The sequence below is a fragment of the Styela clava genome, chromosome 10 (genome assembly GCF_964204865.1).
Source record: "Styela clava chromosome 10, kaStyClav1.hap1.2, whole genome shotgun sequence".
Lineage (NCBI taxonomy): Eukaryota > Metazoa > Chordata > Ascidiacea > Stolidobranchia > Styelidae > Styela > Styela clava.
The window spans coordinates 6,489,079-6,512,896 of NC_135259.1; the positions used below are offsets into that span (position 1 = coordinate 6,489,079).

General features: G+C 34.5%; 1 protein-coding gene across 2 annotated transcripts; it reads right to left on the reverse strand.

Annotated features, from left to right (window-relative positions):
• Nucleotides 1-13,622: 13,622 nt before the first annotated feature.
• On the reverse strand, nucleotides 13,623-16,483 carry LOC120338061 (uncharacterized). 2 transcript variants are annotated; one of them, XM_039405991.2, is made up of 4 exons: nucleotides 16,113-16,483; nucleotides 15,349-15,477; nucleotides 14,700-15,279; nucleotides 13,623-14,535 (listed from the first exon to the last, which is right to left on the reverse strand). In XM_039405991.2, the coding sequence occupies exons 1-4, from the start codon at nucleotides 16,475-16,477 to the stop codon at nucleotides 14,515-14,517; spliced, it is 1,095 nt and encodes a 364-aa protein (XP_039261925.2). In that variant the 5' UTR covers nucleotides 16,478-16,483; the 3' UTR covers nucleotides 13,623-14,514. The 2 variants fall into 2 exon arrangements, with proteins under 2 accessions (XP_039261925.2, XP_077973099.1); XM_078116973.1 differs by having other exon boundaries at nucleotides 13,623-15,279.
• Nucleotides 16,484-23,818: the final 7,335 nt, after the last annotated feature.

Below are 23,818 nucleotides of genomic sequence, written 5' to 3' on the forward strand. Positions count from 1 at the left end.
ATTATGTTGATGAAATAGGTAAACATAATATTCTAGTTTACAATTATGCTAATCATTCTATGGAACTCATCTAAGAAGTAATGATTCCGAGGTTCCGAGATACAATCAACTTCCTCCTAATTAGCAAAAGTACGAGGACCAGTGCTGCCATTCGCGGTATATCTGGGTGTCTGCGGCTATAATGAGAAACGTCACAGAGCTGGACTATTTTTCTGTTACTTTTTCGCTTATAAGATTTAGATCAGTGGTCGGCAAACTTTATGTACCTGCGAGCCAATTATACACATGCAGTAGCATTTCTCCTGTCCAGGAACAATCACCACATAAACAACAAATTCTATTGCTGTGTTAACCTTCCTAACCCGCACTCCCTAGTCAAATTTTTAAAAATATTTTTAATTAGCATTTGTCACCTAACCAAGATGGCTTGAAAGGCCATTGAAGGCTTGTTTGAATCGTATTATTGTCTTCTATACACAAGAGGTCGCTAATGGACCGCTCCATGTACGAAATTTTGCGTACGTGAGAAAATTCATCGACGATAGTAAATAAACATTCGAACCTCTCTCCTTTATGGCCGTTGAACCTTACTTATGATAACGGCACTCTCTCGCAAGCGTTATAGCCGTTTTGGTGTTTGTTTTCCTAACAAAATGATATCACAGGCAACGGTGTAGCGCAAACAGCTGCCGAGTAACGAAGCGGTATATTTGTGAAATCAACGCAGATCAACGCAGTTCTTGTTTGTTTATTATTGTTCGGGTAATTATTAGTGCGTGTTTACGCGAGGAAAATGAGCGCTCGGCCGCGCAAATTACTTTCTTTCAAGTAATAACGTATTCCTTTGTATGTTTCTTAGCTTTCAAATATTTACAGATATAAAACTCGTAAAATTGGAAATATGCCAAAAAGGAGTGACGCACAACCCGGGAGCAAAAACACTCGGACAAGCCTATATCATGCTTGAAAAAGGCGTTAAAATGTCTTATTGGTTTTGTTTTGAGTTAAGTCCATAATAAGACGTGTACATAAAGAATGTTAACTCTTACTGACCAATCATATTAGAGCCATATTTATATTTATAATAAGTCTCATCCCGGAATAACAAGCCTGCCACCACGAGACGTGTCTGTGGCGTTTTTTAAGATATATATTATCGAACAATATTTTTTTTATTGGCAACTTTGTTGCCAGCGGTATGTCGTCCAAATGACGGTCTGACAAGCCAGTACGAAATGTATTCTAAGTGTAATGCATTTAAGATAAAACTGCTCAGAGCAATATGCGCTTTCGAAGGTGTACATTGCACGTTTTGCACTGTCGCGCATATGAGCAGTGGCGCAGCCTCGGGTATCGGGGTCGAATTTACAGTGATGCATTTCATGACGACGTTTAATATGAAATCCCCTAATAACAGCGATGCTGATTCACCATATCGAGCAAACTGATTTTGAACTGCGCGAGAAAGAAAAATATTTTTCCGTCCAGGCACGTTGGAATGTTCGACCCTCGTCGTGACCTTCCCTCTGTTTCTAAGACATTTTTAATTTTAAAAATAAAAATTGACTCAACTTATAAATATAACGAACTATGGGATGTCATCAAGTAAAAGACATATCGCTGACGCTATTTACTGCAAACCATACAGCAGATCTTGTTACCTCATTTCCGTGTGCGACAATAATAAATCTAGGATTAATATTTGTTTTATGTATCAAAAGTCGGATCGTTTGAGGGCCGTAAAAAATAGTTTGTGGGCCGCATTTGGCCCGCGGGCCGCAATTTGGCGACCCCTTGTTTAGATGCTCGGATACTTGGTATATTATTTGTCTATTTTTGAACTCTGACATGTTCCAAACTCTAGCGTAATACATTTTTCTTACTGCACAACAGGATTATTTCAACTAATATAATATATATACGACACAAAAATGGCAACGAATTTGAAGTTCTTAGGTGCCCAAAGCGTCAAGAGCCTTGCTGACACTTACCGTGCCCAAATATATTTGTGTTAGAGTGCAGCCAGGCTTTCGAATAATTATATGTTGACACTAATTAGTATATATTCATTACATAATCTCATATTGCACCATTAATGGTTTCAGTTGATTTTACGGCGTATTTTTGTCGAGATATGCTGCAGAACGCTTTTTATTGTTTTACTAACTTGTTTGCCCTATTATCTCCTAAACTACAACAACACATGCTAATCGGTAATTTGTTACAAAACATAAATCGACATACAAAGATAAACCTTGCATAAAAATAATACATCATATGGTAGCTTATAATAGGAAGCGTATTTTATTTGAACCCACCAACTCCATTTTAAATAACAGGCTGAAGAACTTCCTGTGCGTAAACTTTATGTTTTATTCAAACTATACAATATTTGTTCACACAGTTACGCCACCATTAGTTTTTATTCAAATCTGAAATTCTATATTAATATAAGTTTATTGTCTAAATATAATCAAATATTTTCTAGGTTTGTCGCTATAATTAAACTCGCTATACTGTAAAAATCATATTTTTTTGCCAGTATTATGTTTTTTTTGATATATGTATGAGTATTTTAATGTTATTGTATTAATCAAATGCTGTTTTTAGCATAAGTCAATTATACCATTACACAGGGGTTTCATGAGCCTCTAGAATGTTTCTTTGGGGTTCTGCCCCACCAAAAAGGTTGAAAACCACTTCTCTAGGATATCTGTACACCACACTGTAGCGCCCTTCCCAAAATCGAACTTAAATTTGCGCCCCCAAGCTGTCACCTATGGGGATAATTGGTGAGATTGAGCCAATTGGCCAGGGTGAACTAGAGATGTTGTTTTTAAACCTTCTTTTGAAAGCATCCAATTGGCGAATACACATAAATAGTTTACTACTAAAACTAAAACATTGTTAATTTAGCATTTGAAACCAGTATTTGAATCCCGATTTTTGAAGGTTAGATCTCAATTTAAATTTATTCTAGTAAACATTTTTTGCACTCCGCAATGGTTCTGTCAATGACTTATGCTGGTTGGTTCAGTGGTATTTAGATACTCTCCAAAAGTCCCTGAGCTTATGCTGGGCATTTATCCTTCAAATCTGATGCCTACCTGTGCATTCCAAACTTTCCGTAACGATTACTTCCTCAAAAAAGCTTCAAAAGTATGGAAGTAAATATTCCCGAATCGGTCTATAATTCCTAACCTTTTCAAACCACCACAAAGCCGAAAATCGGTAAAAATAGATTAAGGAATAAATAAAGTATCTATTGACCTAACCGCCATACAAACGCAATAGATTGCATTCTCGTTTTTAATTCCATTTTCTCTAACAGTTTTGCAATAGGCTGAAATGGAATGTAAATTTCATTGCGTTTTATAATGTACCGCCGTTTTTTAGGATGCCCAACAAATATGAATGACCCAAACTTACAACGAAATAAGATTTCAAATTTGCAGCAATTTAATCAGAAAATGGATTCATAATTTCATGCTGATTCCAAACTCCGGTCCGAATACAATTCGAAAAGTGAGAAAATGTGATGATACAAATTAAACTAAAAATATAATTGTGATAAAAAAAACTATATTTCGGAACTCGTTTCAGGGTTGGTGTCCTCAACGTACATACAGTTTGAGATAAAATTAAAAAGGGCAAGCTGAGACAGCCTTCCATTACAACCGTGACGATGCCGCAGCAAACGAAAAAAAATTGTGAGGCAAATATTCTAGTCAAATCGATTCGTCAAACTAATCCACACATGCTTACGTGTCATATTTATTAGCGGCTTCACATTTTATTGCACATCATTAAAAATAAGACGTGTCATTGCTATTTTTCATTTTGATACCATTTTCATTATGGATCAGTTGGTTAACATTACCTATCCGATCATTTACATACGCGATAATTAAATTATAAATTTATTGGGGTTTACATCTAAAAATTACATAGTAAATTCACTGGGTGAATTCGTTGAGTTGAGACACCATGAACAGTCGACTTATCCGAGGAGATACAGTATACGCATTTGAGGATCATCGCCGAACGAAGATCTAAAAAGCCAGTTTCCAAACCCTTTTTAAATTTCAACAAATTTGCAGGTTCCAATTATTCGGGGAACTTCATTAGCGTCAAACAATTTTACATTCGTCATTAGTCATTGTTGGAGGATGTAAGCAAGGAAGCAAATGCTTTTATCAAGTGTATTGTTCATTTTTTTGCAATCATACTTTGTCTGAATGTTAGATTCAATCAGAGATAGCAAATAGCTTGGTATTTAGAAAAGGTCGAACAAGTAATTAAAGCTTTGATAAAAACAGCAGTAAAAATAACTTCATTTAAATATATAAGTAAAATTCTACAAGAGCGACCAAATCAGATGTCAATCAGAACGCCCTGTGAAATTTATAAAAAGTATGATCAACAACGATAAATTCATTCTTGATCTTTTGTGTCACGTTATACTATCTTGAAGTTATAATTCTATCATCACCATGTCTTTTAGTTGACCATCTTAAAATTTTAGATGAAGTGATCTTAGTTGACCTTGGGATTCAACAGCCGAGTTTACTTAAGCAGAGGATAAAAAGAAACATTTCTGATATTTTTATTAACATAAAGAATTACAGAGGTCAGAAAACATAACCTCTTGTGCAATGCTTTTTACACCGTTTAGATTTTAGATCGTCAAACTTTTATTTGATCTATGCTCTTTTATCAGAGATTTCGACGTCTTGATTTTTTCAACGTTTTCTAACAATTTTACATATTGATGACTATCATCTATTCTTGCAGCTCTGGAGATAAGTTTGATACAAAACACTATTTTTATTCAACTCCATAGAAACCTTGATTTCTCAAAAATATCAAAGAGAAAAAAAACATGTTGTTTTACGATTCAGTTTTTGGGCAATTCACAATGCCATGCTTTTATTCGGGAATTTTATATATTGCAATAGGTTTCATATATTGTTTTTTTAAGCAATTGTTCTTTTTATACAACAAAAATAGTTTGCATTATATTTACAAACGCCCTGCAAAGAAAGTGAGTGTTCTCTGTATCTTTCTCTCGCACTACTTTATAGTTATCTGTGACCCAATTCTGGTGACCAAAGCTGTTAAACTAGGCCTACTTCTAAATCAATCGTAATCTTCAGTCATTTGGTCATTATGGCTGCATGCATTCGATCCCTTTCTTAGTCTGTTGATGAATGCTAGCAGAATGATCTAATAACAATTCAATGCAGCTTGACTCGTGTTTCAACTATTTTAGCATGAAAATTCAGCTTCCACAGGACAAAGTTCAGAAATAATGCAGTAATGTTATCAAACATGAAATATTGGCTTCCGGTTATATGCTAATCAGTAATTACAATGTTGAAACTGCGGTAACTGACATTGAATTCGATGCTTCTCTGACAGATTATTATAACAAACTGTGTAAACAAGAACATAACAATTAATTAGCTTTTCGTCAAAACAATATGCAACTGAACTCAATACCAGTACCATTACATATCCTAATCTCATATTAATACATACAGATTTGAAACAACAAAATTTGATACTAAAACAATATTAATATAGCCTACTAAGTCTGAACTATACAGGGACAGCACTAACTCATGTTACAGGCCAGAGACAGAAAGTGACATGTATTTCAGAACATTCTAACCCAGTGGTTCTTAAACTTTTTGAGCCGCGCCCCCCTTTGAAAAATTTTATGAACTTTGCGCCCCCCCCCCCCTTTTTTTTGCTTTGGAAAAATGTTGTAATGGGCGGGTTTGCTTAATTATAAATGGCGCTGTAAAAGTGTAGTTCTCATAGAGTCATTGCTCAGATTGCTTAGGCATAAAACGCATCGGGGTACAATTTTGCTTTTCACTGTCGTATGTATAAATCCATATACAAATACTGGTCATCATACATTCACTTTTTTTCGATCAGTTTGCAATACCTGGTGAAGTCACCTTCAGTTTTACGTAAAATTAAACACGCAATAAACGTATGCCCTTTGTGCTTTAAAATGTATTTTCAGCAAACGTTTACGACACGTAAAATGTCAATCGTTTACTCCACTATTGAGCAATGCAAAAATAATTACTGTGTGTTAAAAATGCACAACAATTACAGACTTCTTGGCTTGCCTAACGTCTCTAAAATTCACTACCAATACCTTTGGACAACCACCAGGTCAAAAATACAGTTTACAGTTTACACAATGGAGAAGTGCAAATGAATTTATGTAGATTTGTAGCATAAAAGAGCCGTTCAATTGTTAATAGTAATTATGCATGTGGACTTTTCCTGGATCTTGAGCGCTGAAAAATAAAGTCCCTAATGACGTTTGCGATTGCATTTTACTAAAACTAAAGCGGAAAACACCAACGGGTTTACTTATGGGATGGAACACGGCAGTTTAAAATCACTTTGTTAGACATCACAAATCTCGTATATTCCTTGTTTCTGCGGCACACCTGTAGTGTGGATAAAGCAACCATTTCAAATATTTATATCGATCATGGATTGAATGTTTTATTCAACAGAAAAACCAATACATATTCGTTGAAAAAGTCGGCTATTTTAACGAGTGGTGTAATTTCAACTACTGACCAAGGAGCCGTACCGCGGGTGTTATGGGGCAATGGATATGTTTTTCTGATTTACTAATATACTTTATATGTATTTTCATTGTACTAAATTGAATATATATATATACTTTCTGAGATTTTATACCAGATCTTTCTAACGACATAAGCGAATTTGCATGAGCGCAATATATATTTCAAAACTAAATATTGTCGGGCAGTTGATCTCACATCTTTATGTCCAGGGATTGACGTGGTATTTAAGATCTGTAATGAGTATATTTTGTCATGAATCATGAGTCGCCGCATATCGTGGAAAAACAGGCATTTTTAACGAATTGAGAACCGTTTCAGGAGACGTTGCATGGAAATTTTCGATTCCATCTTGTGAACTCCACGCCCCCCTGAAAGCATCTCGCGCCCCCAGTTTAAGAACCACTGTTTTAACCAAACAAAACATCCAGCTATGACGTCCTATAATCTCGCCTGTCAATCGTTAAAGACAATGCTGCAAACCGCTGCAGTAACGGTCATAATGGAAACAATTGATAGATTGGCTAATCCAAACATAACTGACCGAAAATAAAAGCTTGCTTAGCTGTTTAAAACGTCGCTAACCAAGTTTTGGGGTGGCATTTTACGTTTGCATATAAATTAAATCATGAAAGCGTCATTCATAATGCTTTGACGCACATTGCCGTTTGTGCAAATAGTTTCATATTGTGGAATATACCGTTTTCCATATTTTCAGACGTCCATATACATCATAGTGAGAAAGGTACTAGACATTGAATGTATTGATCGATGCATAGCAATTGGAAGCTATGCCAATTAGAAGATGAAAATCTTATATTATGATAACTACAACGACGAAACGGTCGCATCGTGGTTGATATTTTCCTGTAAACAAAAAATAATTACAGCTACCCCTCGCTTTCTGTGTCTAAAATCTTTAGTGATAATGTACCTCGTACACTGACTAAAATATAACCTTGATCTGGTTAATTCACCAGATAATAACCCGAAAAGATTTTAGCCGATATTGCAAAGTTTGAATATACAAAATAATCCAACCTAACGTTTCTCACTGAAATTGTAACACCCTGAAACATACAAATAAAAATTCCACTATATTACATACCCTCGCGTTTATCAAACAATATAACGTAGTAAACACATATATGTACAATCTTGTAAATAAGCGTGATCAGACTCAAATCTCAAAGCAAGTTGGTGAACGTGTTCCTTTATGTTTCTTTAAAACAGATTGGATAAATCAAAAATATTATTATGTCACTGACAACAATATTCAATTTGTTTTTCAGGACATCCTATTATTACACAATTTTATACAAAATGTACAAATGAGTGTACAGACCTCATATTAGGTGGTTCACTTCAGTAAACAATATCAAATTGTCAGGTTTGTCCATGGGAAACGTCCCATGTGATGGGACAGCACACATTTGTTTTCCCCCATGGGACACGTGGGACAAGAGGACGCTTGTGAAACGTAAGACAAATGTGACAATTTTATATGGGATTACGTTTTGTGTGTCAATAAAATTAACATCATGTCCTCAGCGGTGCGGTTTAAACATGATAGTGAGGCGAAAGTGGTATCACGATGTTGCGCATACCGCGTAGTTATAAAAAAAATTACATTCTAGAGCGCGATCAGAATTCTAGCTTTTCCGGGAAACTGGTGGGCCGATTCGGACAAATCCTGTCGGTGATTGTATCCACATAACCCAGTAAATTTTTTCATTGCGATCGGGCCTGAGAAGAGGGGCTATCTGCTCTTGCTATAACTCTGTTTACATCAGATTTGCATGTAACATGGAAGTTAATGAAATGGTTCGGGAATTACGCAGATTCACTGAACTATTATAAACAGGCTGGTAGGCTATTGGTAGGCTTATTCAATTACAAAAACAAACACACGTTTACTCAGATTGAGGTTACTCGTTTATTCGGTGTGATTGGTGCGAATTTTTTTCGCCGCATAACAAGTCCAGCCGTGGCTCAATGTTTGTTAATGCAGGCCCAAATGAAAATAAATTACGATGTCTGGCCACAGACTGCATGATTCCTCTCCGGCATTGTTACTCACTCTTATCGTAATATTGTTTATAAACAATATTACCGTTTGCCGCATGATATGCTTTTGGTTTTAATATTCCATTGGAGTCAGGGTACATAAAAATGATATGTGGCCATCGCCTCACATTTATACAATTTCCGAACTGAGTATTAATTTTGTCAGAATTATTGTAATAGTCTTCCAAATAATCGATTGTTAATCGTCACTTCAGATTTACAGCCGTCGTGTCCACCCTGACCAAGTAGAATAACTGAACCAACTTTTCCTGCCAACTTTTTTACCAAACTTAAAAATTCATTTGCAGAAGCGTGATTTATATATTCATTTATACTAATAAGTGGCGTACGAGGTCCACAAAACGGAGTTTTGTCAACGAGCATGTCTAGTATATTTCCGCCACCTGTTCTGCATACTGTCCAGTAGAATTGATCAACACCTACACATAATTTTTTGTACTTATCATCGTAGCGTTTCAGTAAAAATCCATACGCTGGATCGGTCTATATGGTCAAAATAAAACCTCGTGACATTTTTTTCACAAAAGAATCACCACCAAAATATATTTGAGAGAATCGATTGACAACTTCACAAGCTTGGGCTGCTGTGTAGTTCCTTCGACGACATGAAGAATCAAATGGAATCCAATCACTTATTTCAGCGTAATATATCTTCCCGGTATCAACGCAACTGAAATGTAATTGTTTTGCGTTCTATAAAATTTAAATTTGACAAAATGAATTACTACCCATTACCTACCCGGAGCAGTCATAAATGTTCCCACATTGACCATCATATATGTCGCTGCAACAGGGTTTATCACTTTTTACATCGAACTAACTTCCAGCTGGAGCTGCCCACGCATTTCCTTCCAGCTTTGACTGAACACTAGAAATTGAATATTTTAAATTAATATTTTGAAAACTTCCTAAACTGGCGTTCATTTAATAACCATGTCAATATATATATATACGCATTGTCAATAAAGATGTTAGATACTGTTGACACAAACAAACCGTTTGGGCTAGCTTATTATTGAAATTTGGTCAGCAAATAAATAAAACAGAGATACGAGACTAGGAGTAATATTTTGAAAATATATTCATTTGAGTTTTTCCGACTCTGCGGATTGCCATGTTTTATTGATTTTAATATTGGGATGTTATCAGCAATACAAAAAATTTTAATCGGGGAAAGGACTATTTTGCAATATCAAGCTTAATCAATATCTCAAATGATGTACTGCAAGTCAGTCAGTATTTTTATTGAAATACCCCTTGCATCGACGCGAAACTACGCCAAAACGTTGCATTCTGGCAGCTGCACACGCAGCCGGAATTATAATTTTAAAAATTTAAGTAAAAATTCTTATTATGGCTTTTACTTCCATTAAGTACATTTATCACCACTTTTGTATCTCCACCAAAGTCATAGGATTTTAACCGGAATGTTTATCCGAGATATCAGAGAGACGTTTCGAGTAAGAAAAATCATGAAACTTAGCTCACGAGCGTATACTACAAGATCAATAAGATCAAGGGCAGCCTTCGGCAACACGAGTGGGTTGCGATATTGAAGAATATGGTTACTTCGGCGGCAATCTACTGATATAAACGATGAGACACCCTAGCATTGCCTATGCTAATTGTAAGAGTCCTCTGATGCAAAGACGCCACAACTAATATGGTATGAAGTCTTGATATGGATTTCGAGTTCATGTATTGGCATTTTTCTCATGAAATAGAAAATATATGTAATATTATTACGGTTAATACTGTTCGGTTAGTTTATGCTTAGCATACTTTGTTTTTAAGGTTGGAGTGCTAGAGTTTTTAAAGGTTATACAAACTCATTTATTCGATCGCATTTCAATTTTCGCAAGGTGGTTTCGTAGTAGCAGGGTCGTTCACGTAATGGCTTATCGGTTGCGTCTTACTGCGCAAACCACTGAACTATACAGCTTGAGGAGGTGTGTATGATCCTCTATCTATATTTGTGGCGTTTTGACAGATTTATGGCAAATAAGGAGCGCTTGGCAAGTTTTTACATCCATTTTTCTTCAACCTATTTAATACAAAAAAATCAAATAGTACAGCCATTTTGAACAAAACAGGCAAAAAAAAATTGATTTAAAACAATTCTTTTCGAACAAATCCCTATGTATGAGGATAGACAAATAACTACAAACCCAAAAATAAACCGACCAAACGTTGTAACATTGCATATTTTTTGGAATGGTAGAAAGAGAAATTCAAAATAGATGTTGTGGAAGGGACAATATATTTAATCATAAAAAAATTGTTATATTAATGCATAGCTACAGCGTTTTAGATCTTATGGACCAAAATGGAGTCGGGTTTCATCTTTCCGGTATCAAATTAAATATATGTAACTGCAGATATTTATTATTCGAAATCTGCTCTTTGATGAAATTATGTCAGCCCAAGAACGTATTGCATCGCTTAAACCTTTTTTACGCTACTAGTGCTCGAACACATGTTCAATTTGACAAATACAATGTCCACAATTCTACAAAAATGACGAAATCGAGCGCTAATAACATGAAATGTGTTTAAATAAAGTTATTTTTTTTGCTATTTTTATCAAGACATTACTTGCTCGGCCTTGGATTTGGACCTAGGGTTTGAAAACTGGCTTTTTTATATTCACGTTTGTCGATGATCCTCAAATCCGTATATCTCCCCTGGAGAAAGTTACTGTTCATAAATAATTTCATCTTTTTCAACGGGTGTTCCAACTCGAAAAGTTCACTTTGTGCATTAACTATTTAGTTTTTAGATGTAGATTCCAATAAATTTCTAATTCATTTAGCATTGTGTATAAATTAACGGATAGGTAATTTTAACCAATACTCCATAATTAAAATGATAATTGGAATGGAAAATAGCAAAACACGTCTTATTTTTGATTATGTACATTTGTTCCGAATGCCACTGGTAAAATGGCACGTAAGCATGTGTGGATTAGAATTTGACGAATGAATTTGATTGAAATATTGATCTCGCAAATTTTTTTCTTTTGGCTGTGGAATCCTAACTGTTGTAATGGAAGGCTGTCTTGATTGCCTATTTTAAATTTTTATCTTAAAATGTAGGTACGTTGAGGACACCAACCTTGACTGAACCAAACATTTGCAAACAAATTTCCTTACTAACAATATGTATTTACTAGTATAATTGACTACCTCGTTTAACTCAGCAACAACTGTTCATTGAAACATGTGAATGTAGTTTAACAATAAATAGAGAACTATGCATCCGGTAACTTTTCAATTAAACGGGTTCCGAAATATATTTTTTTTTATCACCATTGTTTTTTTGGTTAATTTGTATCATCACATTTTCTCACTTTTCGAATTGTATTCCGACCGGAGTTTGGAATCAGCATGAATCTATAAATCCATTTTCTGATTAAGTTGCTGAAAACTTAGGATTTGATTTCATTGTAAGTTTGGGTTATCCATATTTGTTGGGCATTCTCAAGAACGTCGGCAAATTGTAAAACTCAATAAAATGTACATTTCATTTTTGCCTATTGCAAAACTGTTATAGAAAAATGGAATTAAAAACGAGAATGCAATCTATTGCGTTGGTATGACGTTTAAGTCAATAAATACTTTATTTATTCCTTAAACATATAATTAAAATCCTATAATAGCAACAGAATTTTATTATCTGTAAGTGTCAATCACAACGTCCTGTAAAAATAACAAAAACTATGACCAACAACGACAAATTCATTCTTGATGTTTTGTTTTACTATATACCGACCGGGAATTAAAATTCTATCATCTACATGTCTTTTACCTGGCCATGTTAAAATTATAGACGAAGTGATGATAACTGACCTTGCGATTCACCAGCAGGGTCTACTTAAGCAAAGAATAAAAAAAAGTATTTCTGATATTTTAACTAACATGAAGGATTACATTAGTCAAAAAACAAAACCTTTTGTACACTTCCCTTTTACACCGTTTGGTGTCGAACTTAAATTTGAGCTTTGCTGTTTCATCAGAGATTTCGACGGATAAGTTTTGTCTCTTAATTAATGATGTGTATCATAGGCATATCAAAATGCTACGCTCACATTCGTGAATTTTATATATTACAATATATTTTATATATTGTTTTATTTGAGCCATTGTCATTTTTATGTTTTGCAAAAACAAAAATAGTTTGCATTATATTTACAAATTCCCTGCAAAGAAAGTGAGTGTTCTCTGTATCTTTCTCTCACACTACTTTATAATTATTATCTGTGACCCAATTCTGGTGGCCACAGCGTTTAAACAAGGCCTAGCTCAAAGGTTGTCTTTAGGAATTTTGTCATAATGAAAACAATTCATAGATTGGCTAACCAAGTATAACTAACCGTCAATAAAGTGTTTGTTTAGTTTTTTGAAACGTCGCTATACAGGTTTAGGGGTAGCATTTTACGTCCGCATGCAATTGAAATCATGAATGCGTCTTCATCTTGCTTTGACTCACATCGACGTTTGCGCAAAGAGTTGGAGATGTTATCTAGCTTTTTCAACGCCCATATAAATCATAGTGCGAAAGGAAGTAGACATTGAACGCATAGCCATTGGAAGCTATAGCAAATAAAAGATGAGAATCTTATATTATATGATAACTTCAACCACGAAACGGTCGCATCGTGGTTGATATTCGTCTGTGAACCAAAATGTAAATGTACCTGGTATATTGACTGAAAAATGAACTGATCTGGTTATACTGACAATTCACCAGATAAGAACCACGAGAAATTTTAGCTGGTATTGTTAAGTTTAACTATACAATATAAACCAACCTAATGTTTTATTCTCGAATCGTAACACCTTAAAACATACAAATCATTCCCCGAGACGGCTATGAAAACGACAAAACTAACAATCAAGTATATATGAATAGATATATGACATACTTTCGCGTTTATTAAAACAACATAATATAAAAAACAGATATAATATGTACAATTGCTTGTAAATAAGCGTGATTAGATTACGGGTGATTCGAAAATAGGCCACGGTGCGTATCCGGTGACAGGAAATTAGACACACAGGCAGGAAAACAGCAACATGAGTATGAACGCGTTACTACAGATACAGCAACATGTTCAGTAACAGCATGATATAAAAACGAATCTTATTCATCATATTACAAGTTTTACCAAATTTTTTAGGAGCGTTGATAAGATTTTTTGAGTCTGTTATTGTCTATATATATACATATTTATACATCTGTATGTATGTGTACGTGTGTACACAGAAAAGATTTTTCTGAATTTTCTGAAAAAATTAGAGACACATAAATGGGATGTTATACATACTTTACACCGACGTAATAGTTTAACAGCTGATTAATGTGTTAACTATGCTGTTATGTTTTATTCATCAGATGCGCAAAGCAAGTTGATAAACGTGTCACTGACAACAATATTAAAATCGTTTTTCAGAAAATCTAATTGAAACACAATTTTCTACAAAATATGTACAAATGAGTGTACAGACCTTATAATAAGGTGGTTCACTTCAGTACACAATACCAAATTGGCACAGCTTTTGAAGTACTCATTGTACATTGCATAAACGTATTGATAAAGAGTCAATACCTAGACCCAAAACATGAAGTATCCTCTCGAAAAAAGGCAGCTAAAAAGACTATAATCAAAAATTATGATCATACAAATTAATATATTACAAGATACGTAGTTCAATTGTTCAACTGTGATATGTAATCAAGGTAATTGAGTAAAAGTTGTACTTTCATAATATTTGCTCCTAGACCGTGATGTGCTCCATCATAACTATGAACTCCTGATGTAAGACTGTAAAAATCGAGTACAGGAATATTATGAGCATCGCAATACACTTTCATTTCCCTAGAAAATTGTTTACAAACAATATTACCATTTGCCGCATGATATGCTTTTGGTTTTAATATTCCATTGGAGTCAGGGTACATAAAAATGATATGTGGCCATCGCCTCACCTTTATAAAATTTCCGAACTGAGTATTCATTTTGTCAGAATTCTTGTAATAGTCTTCCAAATAATTGATTGCTGCACTTAAAAACTTGTTAATCGTCACTTTGGATTTACAGCCGTCGTGTCCACCCTGACCAAGTAGAATAACTGAACCAACTTTTCCTGCCAACTTTTTCACCAAACTTAAAAAGTCATTTGCAGAAGCGTGATTTGCATATTCATTTATACTAATAAGTGGCGTACGAGGTCCACAGAACGGAGTTTTGTCAACGAGCATGTCTAGTATATTTCCACCACCTGTTCTGCATTCTGTCCAGTAGAATTGATCAACACTTACACATAATTTTTTGAACTTATCATCGTAGCGTTCCAGTAAAAATCCATACGTTGGATCGGACCTTAGGGTCAAAATAAAACCTCGTGACATTTTTCTCACAAAAGAATCACCAACAAAATATATTTGAGAGAATCGATTGGCAACTTCACAAGCTTGGGCTGCTGTGTAGTTCCTTCGTCGACATGAAGAATCAAATGGAATCCAATCACTTATTTCAGCGTGATATATCTTCCTGGTATCGACGCAACTAAAATGTAATTGTTTTGCGTTCTATAAAATTTAAATTGGACAAGAGGAATTACTAACCATAACCTACCTGGGGCAGTCACAAATGTTCCCACATTGACCATCATATATGTCGCTGCAACAGGGTTTTTCACTTTTTGCATCGCACCAACTTCCAGCTGGAGCTGCCCACGCATTTCCTTCCGGCTTTGACTGAACACTAGAAATTGAATATTAAAACATTATTTTGAAAACTTCCTAAACTGGCGTTTATTTGATAACCTTAAAAATTATTTTCACGGTTTTTAAATGGGATTCAACTCAAAAACACTCAAGGTTATTTACAAAATTCGTAAACATTTCTGATAAAAATGAATTTATATTGGTGCCCGCGCTTGTGTGGTTATATTGCTTATCTTCCCGACCAAAATGCGGCGTCGCATTTACTAATCAACATCCCATTGTCAATAAAGATGTTAGCAACAGTTGACATACACATCGAAATAATAGAATTACAAACTTCCAGCAAAGCAACTTGGTGGAAAGTATTCCATCAAGTGGGAAATCGTTGAAACCAGCTTTTCAAAGCAATTTGGTTGGCAAATGTGAATAAAACTGAGATCTAGGATTGAGAGTCATTTTTTGAATAAAAATTTTCTTATGTTATTCCGACTCTGTGGATTACCATGTTTTGTTGAGGGAAATACTGAAATGTTATCAACAATACGATAAATTATATTCGAGATAAAGACTATTCTGCAATGTGAAGTTTAATCAATATCTCAATTGATCTACTGTAAGCCTGGACAAAACTACAAAGGCAAAAAATCTAAGAATTTTCATGAAAGTATTTACTTATTAAATCCACACTTGTTATCATCTCTCCATAATCGTGTATGTATTCCTCGTTTGATGCGAAATTCAGCTAAATAGGAATCCAATTTTTTTTCTTCATTCAGTAATTTCTCATATTCTTGCTCACTTACATTATAACTATAGATCTTTTTCACCCACTGACCATTGCTCAAATTGAACAAGATGTTTTCACAAAACAGATGATTGTATGTCAAGTTCACTGTTTGGTTCTCCGTGTAATCTTCATGCAACACAAGTTTCGAAATAGCAGGAGGACTATAAGATAGATAAATGAAGTATGAGGATAGACAAACAACTACAATCCCAAAAATAAATCGATAGCTGGAAACCAATCGTTGTGACATTGTATACTTTCTAAAATGGTAAAAACCGAATTTTAAATAGGTGTAGTGGTAGGACAATATAATTAATCAGAAAAAAAATTATAGTATATGTGTAACGGTTAAAAGTACTGTTTGCGGTATTTCCTTCAGGTAGTTGAAAATTAGAATCTTATTCAACCTTTCACTAATATTATTCTAATTGCCGGTATACAAATCTGCTACTAAATATTGCTATCTCTAATACATTGGTTGCGTCTATTACTCGGCGTGATACGAATACGACAAATATCTACAATAAAAAGAAAATAGCATTCGTCGCGGATGCTTGATCATTAAGAAATTTTTAAGATAGAGATTTGAAGATTACCTATGTAGATCTACAGCTTTTCGATCTTATCGACAAGAAGGTCGATATTAAATAAATTAAATATAGATATTTGTAACTGCAGATATGTATAAATCGAAATCTGCTCTGTGATAAAAATTATATCTGCCCAAAAACGTGTTACGTCTCTTAAACGTTATTAGTACTCAATGTATAGCTCACTTTTTGCATCGCACCAGCTTCCAGCTGAAATTGCTCACGCATTTCCTTCCGACTTTGTCTGAACCCTAGAACGTGATTTGATATTTTATGCTTCGATGCCCAGAAAACTAAATTAAAACTTGATCGTCTGAGCAATGTAGTTTCAGATAGCATTGGCAGGATTCTTTGAAGTCTACACTGATTATATAATACCGACAAAGTTTACTAAAAGTTATTAGGCTAGCTGACTTCGCAAGAAATATTTTAAAACATATTTTTGAAAACTTCCCAAACTGACGTTCATTTAGTGACATTGAAAATTATTTTCATGGTTATTAAATGAGGATTAAATTCGAAAAACACTGAAAGTTATTCCTATAAAAAATCCTAAACATTTCTACTAGAAATAAATTTATATTGCTACCCGCGCTTGTATGGTTACCCTCGTTATCGAAAGACCGCGTCGCATCTATTCATCTAGACCAGTGATTCCCAAAGTGGGCGATATCGCCCCCCAGTGGGTGAAAACGATACAGAGGGGGGCGAAAAAGTCTAAGGGGGCGATAGGGGGGCGATTTCGCGAAAGCTGTTTTATGTTCGGCGCACTTAATTCTGTACTCAGTGTGCATTCGCAGACTTGAATCATGTGGGCGATATTCACACGCGAAAGGATTACTGGTCTCGTCTTTGCAGTAAGGTAAGGTAGTTTGCGTATCCCAGTGGTCGGCAAAATACTGCCGAAGTAAAATAATCTGGCCCGGGACGATTCACTGAATGAACTTTCCCCGACCTTTGACCGCGGAAGATTCTTTCCATACTTTACCATTTTAAAATTTTCAGTGCTTATTTTAAGAGTGGTTTCGCGAGCTGTGGCCTGTAAAATGGGGTATTTGATTCAAACTATCATTCTAATACACACCATTTAACAATCTGTTTTTTAAAAGTACCGATAAAGAATTTTAGCCTAGTCTATCACAGCTATTTCTACACTAATTTTTGATTGCTGTATTTAAACTGAAACTCATAGAAAGACAAAGTAATCATTGACTTATTTGATTTATATTTAAATTTCCGAAAAACAACTAAATACTAACGAATATAATTCAAAAACGCGAAAATGAGGTAGTGCTGACGACCACCCCTGACATCTGTCCGAGTGAGAGTGTCTGAGCGCCTGCGAAAGGGGGCATTGTTACGTTTTTTGCATCTTGCTGATTGGTCAATGTCACGAAGTAAACAAGGAAGTCTATGCCCGGGGAAATATCCAAACGGCGGTTTTGACAATGAAAATTTTTTATTTATAATCTACGCTCGAGGAGTAAATTTCATTTTTTTTGAGAGTGTCTGAGCGCCTGCGAAAGGGGGCATTGTTACGTTTTTTGCATCTTGCTGATTGGCCAATGTCACGAAGTAAACAAGGAAGTCTATGCCCGGGGAAATATCCAAACGGCGGTTTTGACGATGAAAATTTTTTATTTATAATCTACGCTCGAGGAGTAAATTTCATTTTTTTACGTAACAGAATTTATCGTGAGACACGTTTAGAGTAAATTATACTATATCCTAACAATTTAGTGAATAGCCACTCGTTTAACGAGCCTACAATTAGACAAATGGAAACACGCAGAAAAGTTGATGCTGAGTGCAGGGGTTCAATAGCGCAGTAAATATTCGAATATATTGCAAAGCAATAAGGAAATAAAATTCATATTCATATTCGGGAGATTCATCATGCTTGATTTTTGTAAGAATGTATCTTCTTAAAGAAAATATATATTTATCAAAATTTTACAAATCGTGCGAAAATATTCACTTCGATGTTTGGAAGTACATATTTGTGCAAACCATTATTTTCGAAAATGAACATTACAAAGAACAAGCAAAGAAGTGGGTTTGGTGATGCCCATTTAGAAAATGTTTCAATCTTGGCGTCGTAAAGCTATTCAGCGTGATTCAGCCACAAGACAGTGTCACATTAAATGTCATTGTAATATTTTTTTAATAAGACGACTGAGTTGAGTTCATGATTGTCGCAGTTTTCGCGTGTGTTCCGTTTTTAACTCTCAAAAAATATATGCGACCCGCAAAAGACTAGCAACCCTGATTTTTGTCCTGCGATCGACATAAAATATGCCGACCCCTGGGCCGTAGCCGATAGTCAGTCACGGCTTCTTCCACATCCGAGTCCATGAATCCAAAAAAATGGCTGGTTAATTATGGACTGGAGGCCGTGATAGGATGAGGAATCGGGGATGGATTTTTCCGAAATATTTTGGTGCAGGTCATCAGGCTGAACGAATGAATGAAATGTACGAAAATCATTATTATAAGTTTGGAAAATTAACTTTGTTCTTATTATTTTAATGTGAAATGGGGTGAATTTAGAAAGTGAAATGCTATAAGGCAAGAGTACACGGCGGTTTTTGAGGAGGTAGGACCCTGGATTCTTTCATTTCCGACCTATTATATGGTGAAAAAGGGGTTTTCAGCCGTGCTACTATTGCTATTAGAACAATGAAATCACCTTTCCATCAGTAAATGGGGTAATTTTAGATATAATAAAAAACTCGCTGAAGAACACCAAGCTCATCTATCTCATTAAAAAATACTATAAACTATGATTTGTCTTCTTATTTGGTCTGTAATAAATTCGCTTCTGACTTTATATTTTTTTTGTAGTGCAGGGGGGCGATGAAGTTGTACAAACTACTTTAGGGGGGCGATGGTCAAAAAAGTTTGGGAACCACTGATCTAGACCGCATTGTCAATAAAGATGTTAGATACTGTTGACACAAACAAACCGTTTGGGCAAGCTTATTATTGAAATTTGGTCAGCAAATAAAATAAAACAGAGATACAGGATTAGGAGTAATTTTTTGAAAATATATCCATTTGAGTTTTTTTGACTCTGCGGATTGCCATGTTTTATTGAATTTAATATTGGGATGTTATCAGCAATACGATAAATTATAATCGGGGAAAGGACTATTTTGCAATATCAAGCCTAATCAATATCTCAAATGATGTACTGCAAGTCAGGTCGAAATTCACAACGGCCTAAAAATATAAGAATTGTCATAAAAGTATTTACTTATTTAATCCAAACTGGTTATCATCTCTTCATATTCGTGTACGTATTCCTCGTTTAATCCGAAATTCAGCTAAATAGGAATCTCATCCCTTTTCTTCTTGCAATAATTTCTTATATTCTTCCTCATTTTTATCAGAACTATAGATTTTTTTCACTCATTGACAATTTCTCAAGTTATACAAGATGTTTTCACAGAACAGGTGATGGAATTTCAATTTCACTGTTTGATTCTCTGTGTGATCTTCATGCAACTCAAGTTTCGAAATATCAGAGTGATAGATATAAGATAGATAAATGATGTATGAGTAGGGTTTTGTTTTTTATCAATTCTAAAAAAAAACATCGTGTTTTAAAAACAAGGGCTTGTTTTAAATCCTTTTTTTTCTGTATTTTTTATTGAAATACTCCTTGTATCGCCGCGAAACTACGCCAAAACGTTGCATTATGGCAGCTACACACGCAGCCGGAGTTAAAAATGTACGTAAAAATTCTTATTTTGACTTCTACTTCTATTAATTACATTTATGACCACTTTTGTATCTCTTCATAAGATTTTAACCGGAATGTTTATCCGAGTTATCAGAGAGACGTTTTGAGTAAGAAAAATCATGAATCTTAGCTCACGAGCCTATACTACAAGAGCAATTAGATCAAGGGCAGCCTTCGGCAACAAGAGGGGGTTGCGTTAATGAAGAATATGGTTACTTCGGCGGCAATCTACTGATATAAACGATGAGACACCCTAGCATAGCCTATGCTAATTGTAAGAGTCATCTGATGCAAAGACGCCACAACTAATCTGTTATCAAGCCATAATATGGATTTCGAGTTCATGTATTGGCATTTTTTGCATAAAATAAAAAATAAATGTAATATTATTACGGTGAAGACTGTTCGGTTAGTTTATGCTTAGCATACTTTGTTTTCAAGGTTGGAGTGATAGAGTTTTTGAAGGTTATACAAATTCATTTATTCGATCGCATTTCAATTTTTGCGAGGTGATTTCGTAGTAGCAGGGCGTTCACGTAATGGCTTATCGGTTGCGTCTTATTTGAGAAGCTTGAGAAGGTGTGTATGAGTCGCTATCGATATTTGTGGCGTTTTGACGGATTTATTGCAAATACGGAGCGCTTGGCAAGTTTTACATCCATTTTTCTTCAACCTATTTAATACAAAAAAATCAAATAGTACAGCCATTTTAAACAAAACAGGCGAAAAAACAGTTGATTTAAAACAATTCATTATTCGAAATCTTTGATGAAATTATGTCAGCCCAAGATCGCTTAAACCTTTTTTACGCTACTAGTGCTCGAACGTATGTTCAATTTGACAAATACAATGTCCACAATTCTACAAAAATGACGAATTTGAGCGCTAATAACATGAAATGTGTCTAAATAAAGTTATTTTTTTTGCTATTTTTATCAAGACATTACTTGCTCGCCTTGGATTTGGACCTAGGGTTTGAAAACTGGCTTTTTTTTATTCACGTTTGTCAATGATCCTTAAATCCGTATATCTCCTCGGAGAAGGTTACTGTTCATAATGAATTTCATCTTTAACAACGGGTGTTCCAACTCGATGAGTTCACCTTGTGCATTAACTATGTAGTTTTTAGATGTAGATTCAAATAAATTTCTAATTCATTTAGCATTGTGTATAAATTAACAGATAGGTAATTTTAACCAATACTCTATAATTAAAATGATAATTGGAATGGAAAATAGCAAAACACGTCTTATTTTTGATTATGTACATTTGTTCCGAATGCCACTGGTAAATATATGACACGTAAGCATGTGTGGATTAGAATTTGACGAATGGTTTTGATTGGAATATTGACCTCGCAAATTTTTTTTTTGCTGTGGAATCCCTACGGTTGTAATGGAAGGCTGTCTTGATTGCCTATTTTAAATTTTTATCTTAAACTGTACGTACGTTGAAGACACCAAACCTGACTGAACCAAATATTTGCAAACAAATTTACTTACTAACAATATGTATGGACTAGTATAATTGACTACCTCGTTTAAATCAGCAACAACTGTTCATTGAAATATGTGAATGTAGTTTAACAATAGATCACTAAGCATCCGGTAACTTTTCAGTTGAACGAGTTCCGAAATGTAGTTTTTCTATCACTATTGTTTTTTTGTTTAATTTGTATCATCACATTTTCTCACTTTTCGAATTGTATTCCGACCGGAGTCCGGAATCAGCACGAATCTATAAATCCATTTTCCGATTAAGTTGCTGAAAACTTATGATCTGATTTCATTGTAAGTTTGGGGTATTCATATTTGTTGGGCATCCTCAAGAACGTCGGCAAATTGTAAAACTCAATAAAATGTACATTCCATTTCTGCCTATTGCAAAACTGTTAGAAAAAAAAAATGGAATTAAAATCAAGAATGCAATCTATTGCGTTGGTATGACGGTTAAGTCATTAAATACTTTATTTGTTCCTCATACATATAATTAAAATCCTACAATAGCAACAGAATTTTATTATCTGTAAGTGTGAATCAGAACGTCCTGTAAAAATAATAAAAACCATGATCAGCAACGACAAATTCATTCTTGATGTTTTACTTTACACCGACCGGGAATTGAAATTCAATCATCTCTATGTCTTTTAGCTGGTCATGTTAAAATTATAGATGGAGTGATCTTGACTGACCTTCAGATTTAACAGCAGGGTCGACTTAAGCAAAGGATAAAAAGAAGTATTTCTGATATTTTTACTAACATAAAGGATTACAATAGTCAAAAAACATAACCTTTTGTACACTTCCCTTTTACACCGTTTAGTGTCGAACTTGAATTTGAGCTTTGCTGTTTCATCAGAAATTTCAACGAATAAGTTTTGTCTCTTAATATGATGTTTATTAGGCATATCAAAATGCTACGCTCACATTCGTGAATTTTATATATTGCAATATATTTCATATATTGTTTTATTTGAGCCATTGTCATTTTTATGTTTTGAAAAAACAAAAATAGTCTGCATTATATTTACAAACACCCTGCAAAGAAAGTGAGTGTTCTCTGTATCTTTCTCTCACACTACTTTATAATTATTATCTGCGACCCAATTCTGGTGGCCATAGCTGTTAAACAAAGCTCAAAGGTTGTCTTTAGGAATTTTGTCATAATGAAAACAATTCATAGATTGACTAATTTAAGTATAACTAACCGCCAATAAAGTGTCTGTTTAGTTGTTTGAAACGTCGCTAAACAGGTTTTGGGGTAGCATTTAACGACCGCATGCAATTGAAATCATGAATGCGTCTTCATCTTGCCTTGACTCACATCGACATTTGCGCAAAGAGTGGGAGATGTTATCTAGCTTTTTTAACGCCTATATGAATCATAGTGTGAAAGCAAGTAGACATTGGATGCATAGCAATTTCAAGCTATAGTAAATAAAAGATGATAATCTTATATTAACAACGAAACGGTCGCATCGTGATTGATATTCGTCTGTGAACAAAAAAATAATAATTTTACTCCTCGCTTTCTTTGTAAATGTACCTGGTACATTGACTGAAAAATAAACTGATCTGGTTATACTGAAAATTTACCAGATACGAAAATTTTTAACTGGTATTGTTAAGTTTAACTATACAATATAAACCAACCTAATGTTTTATTCTCGAATCGTAACACCTTAAAACATACAAATCATTCCCCGAGACGGCTATGAAAACGACAAAACTAACAATCAAGTATATATGAATAGATA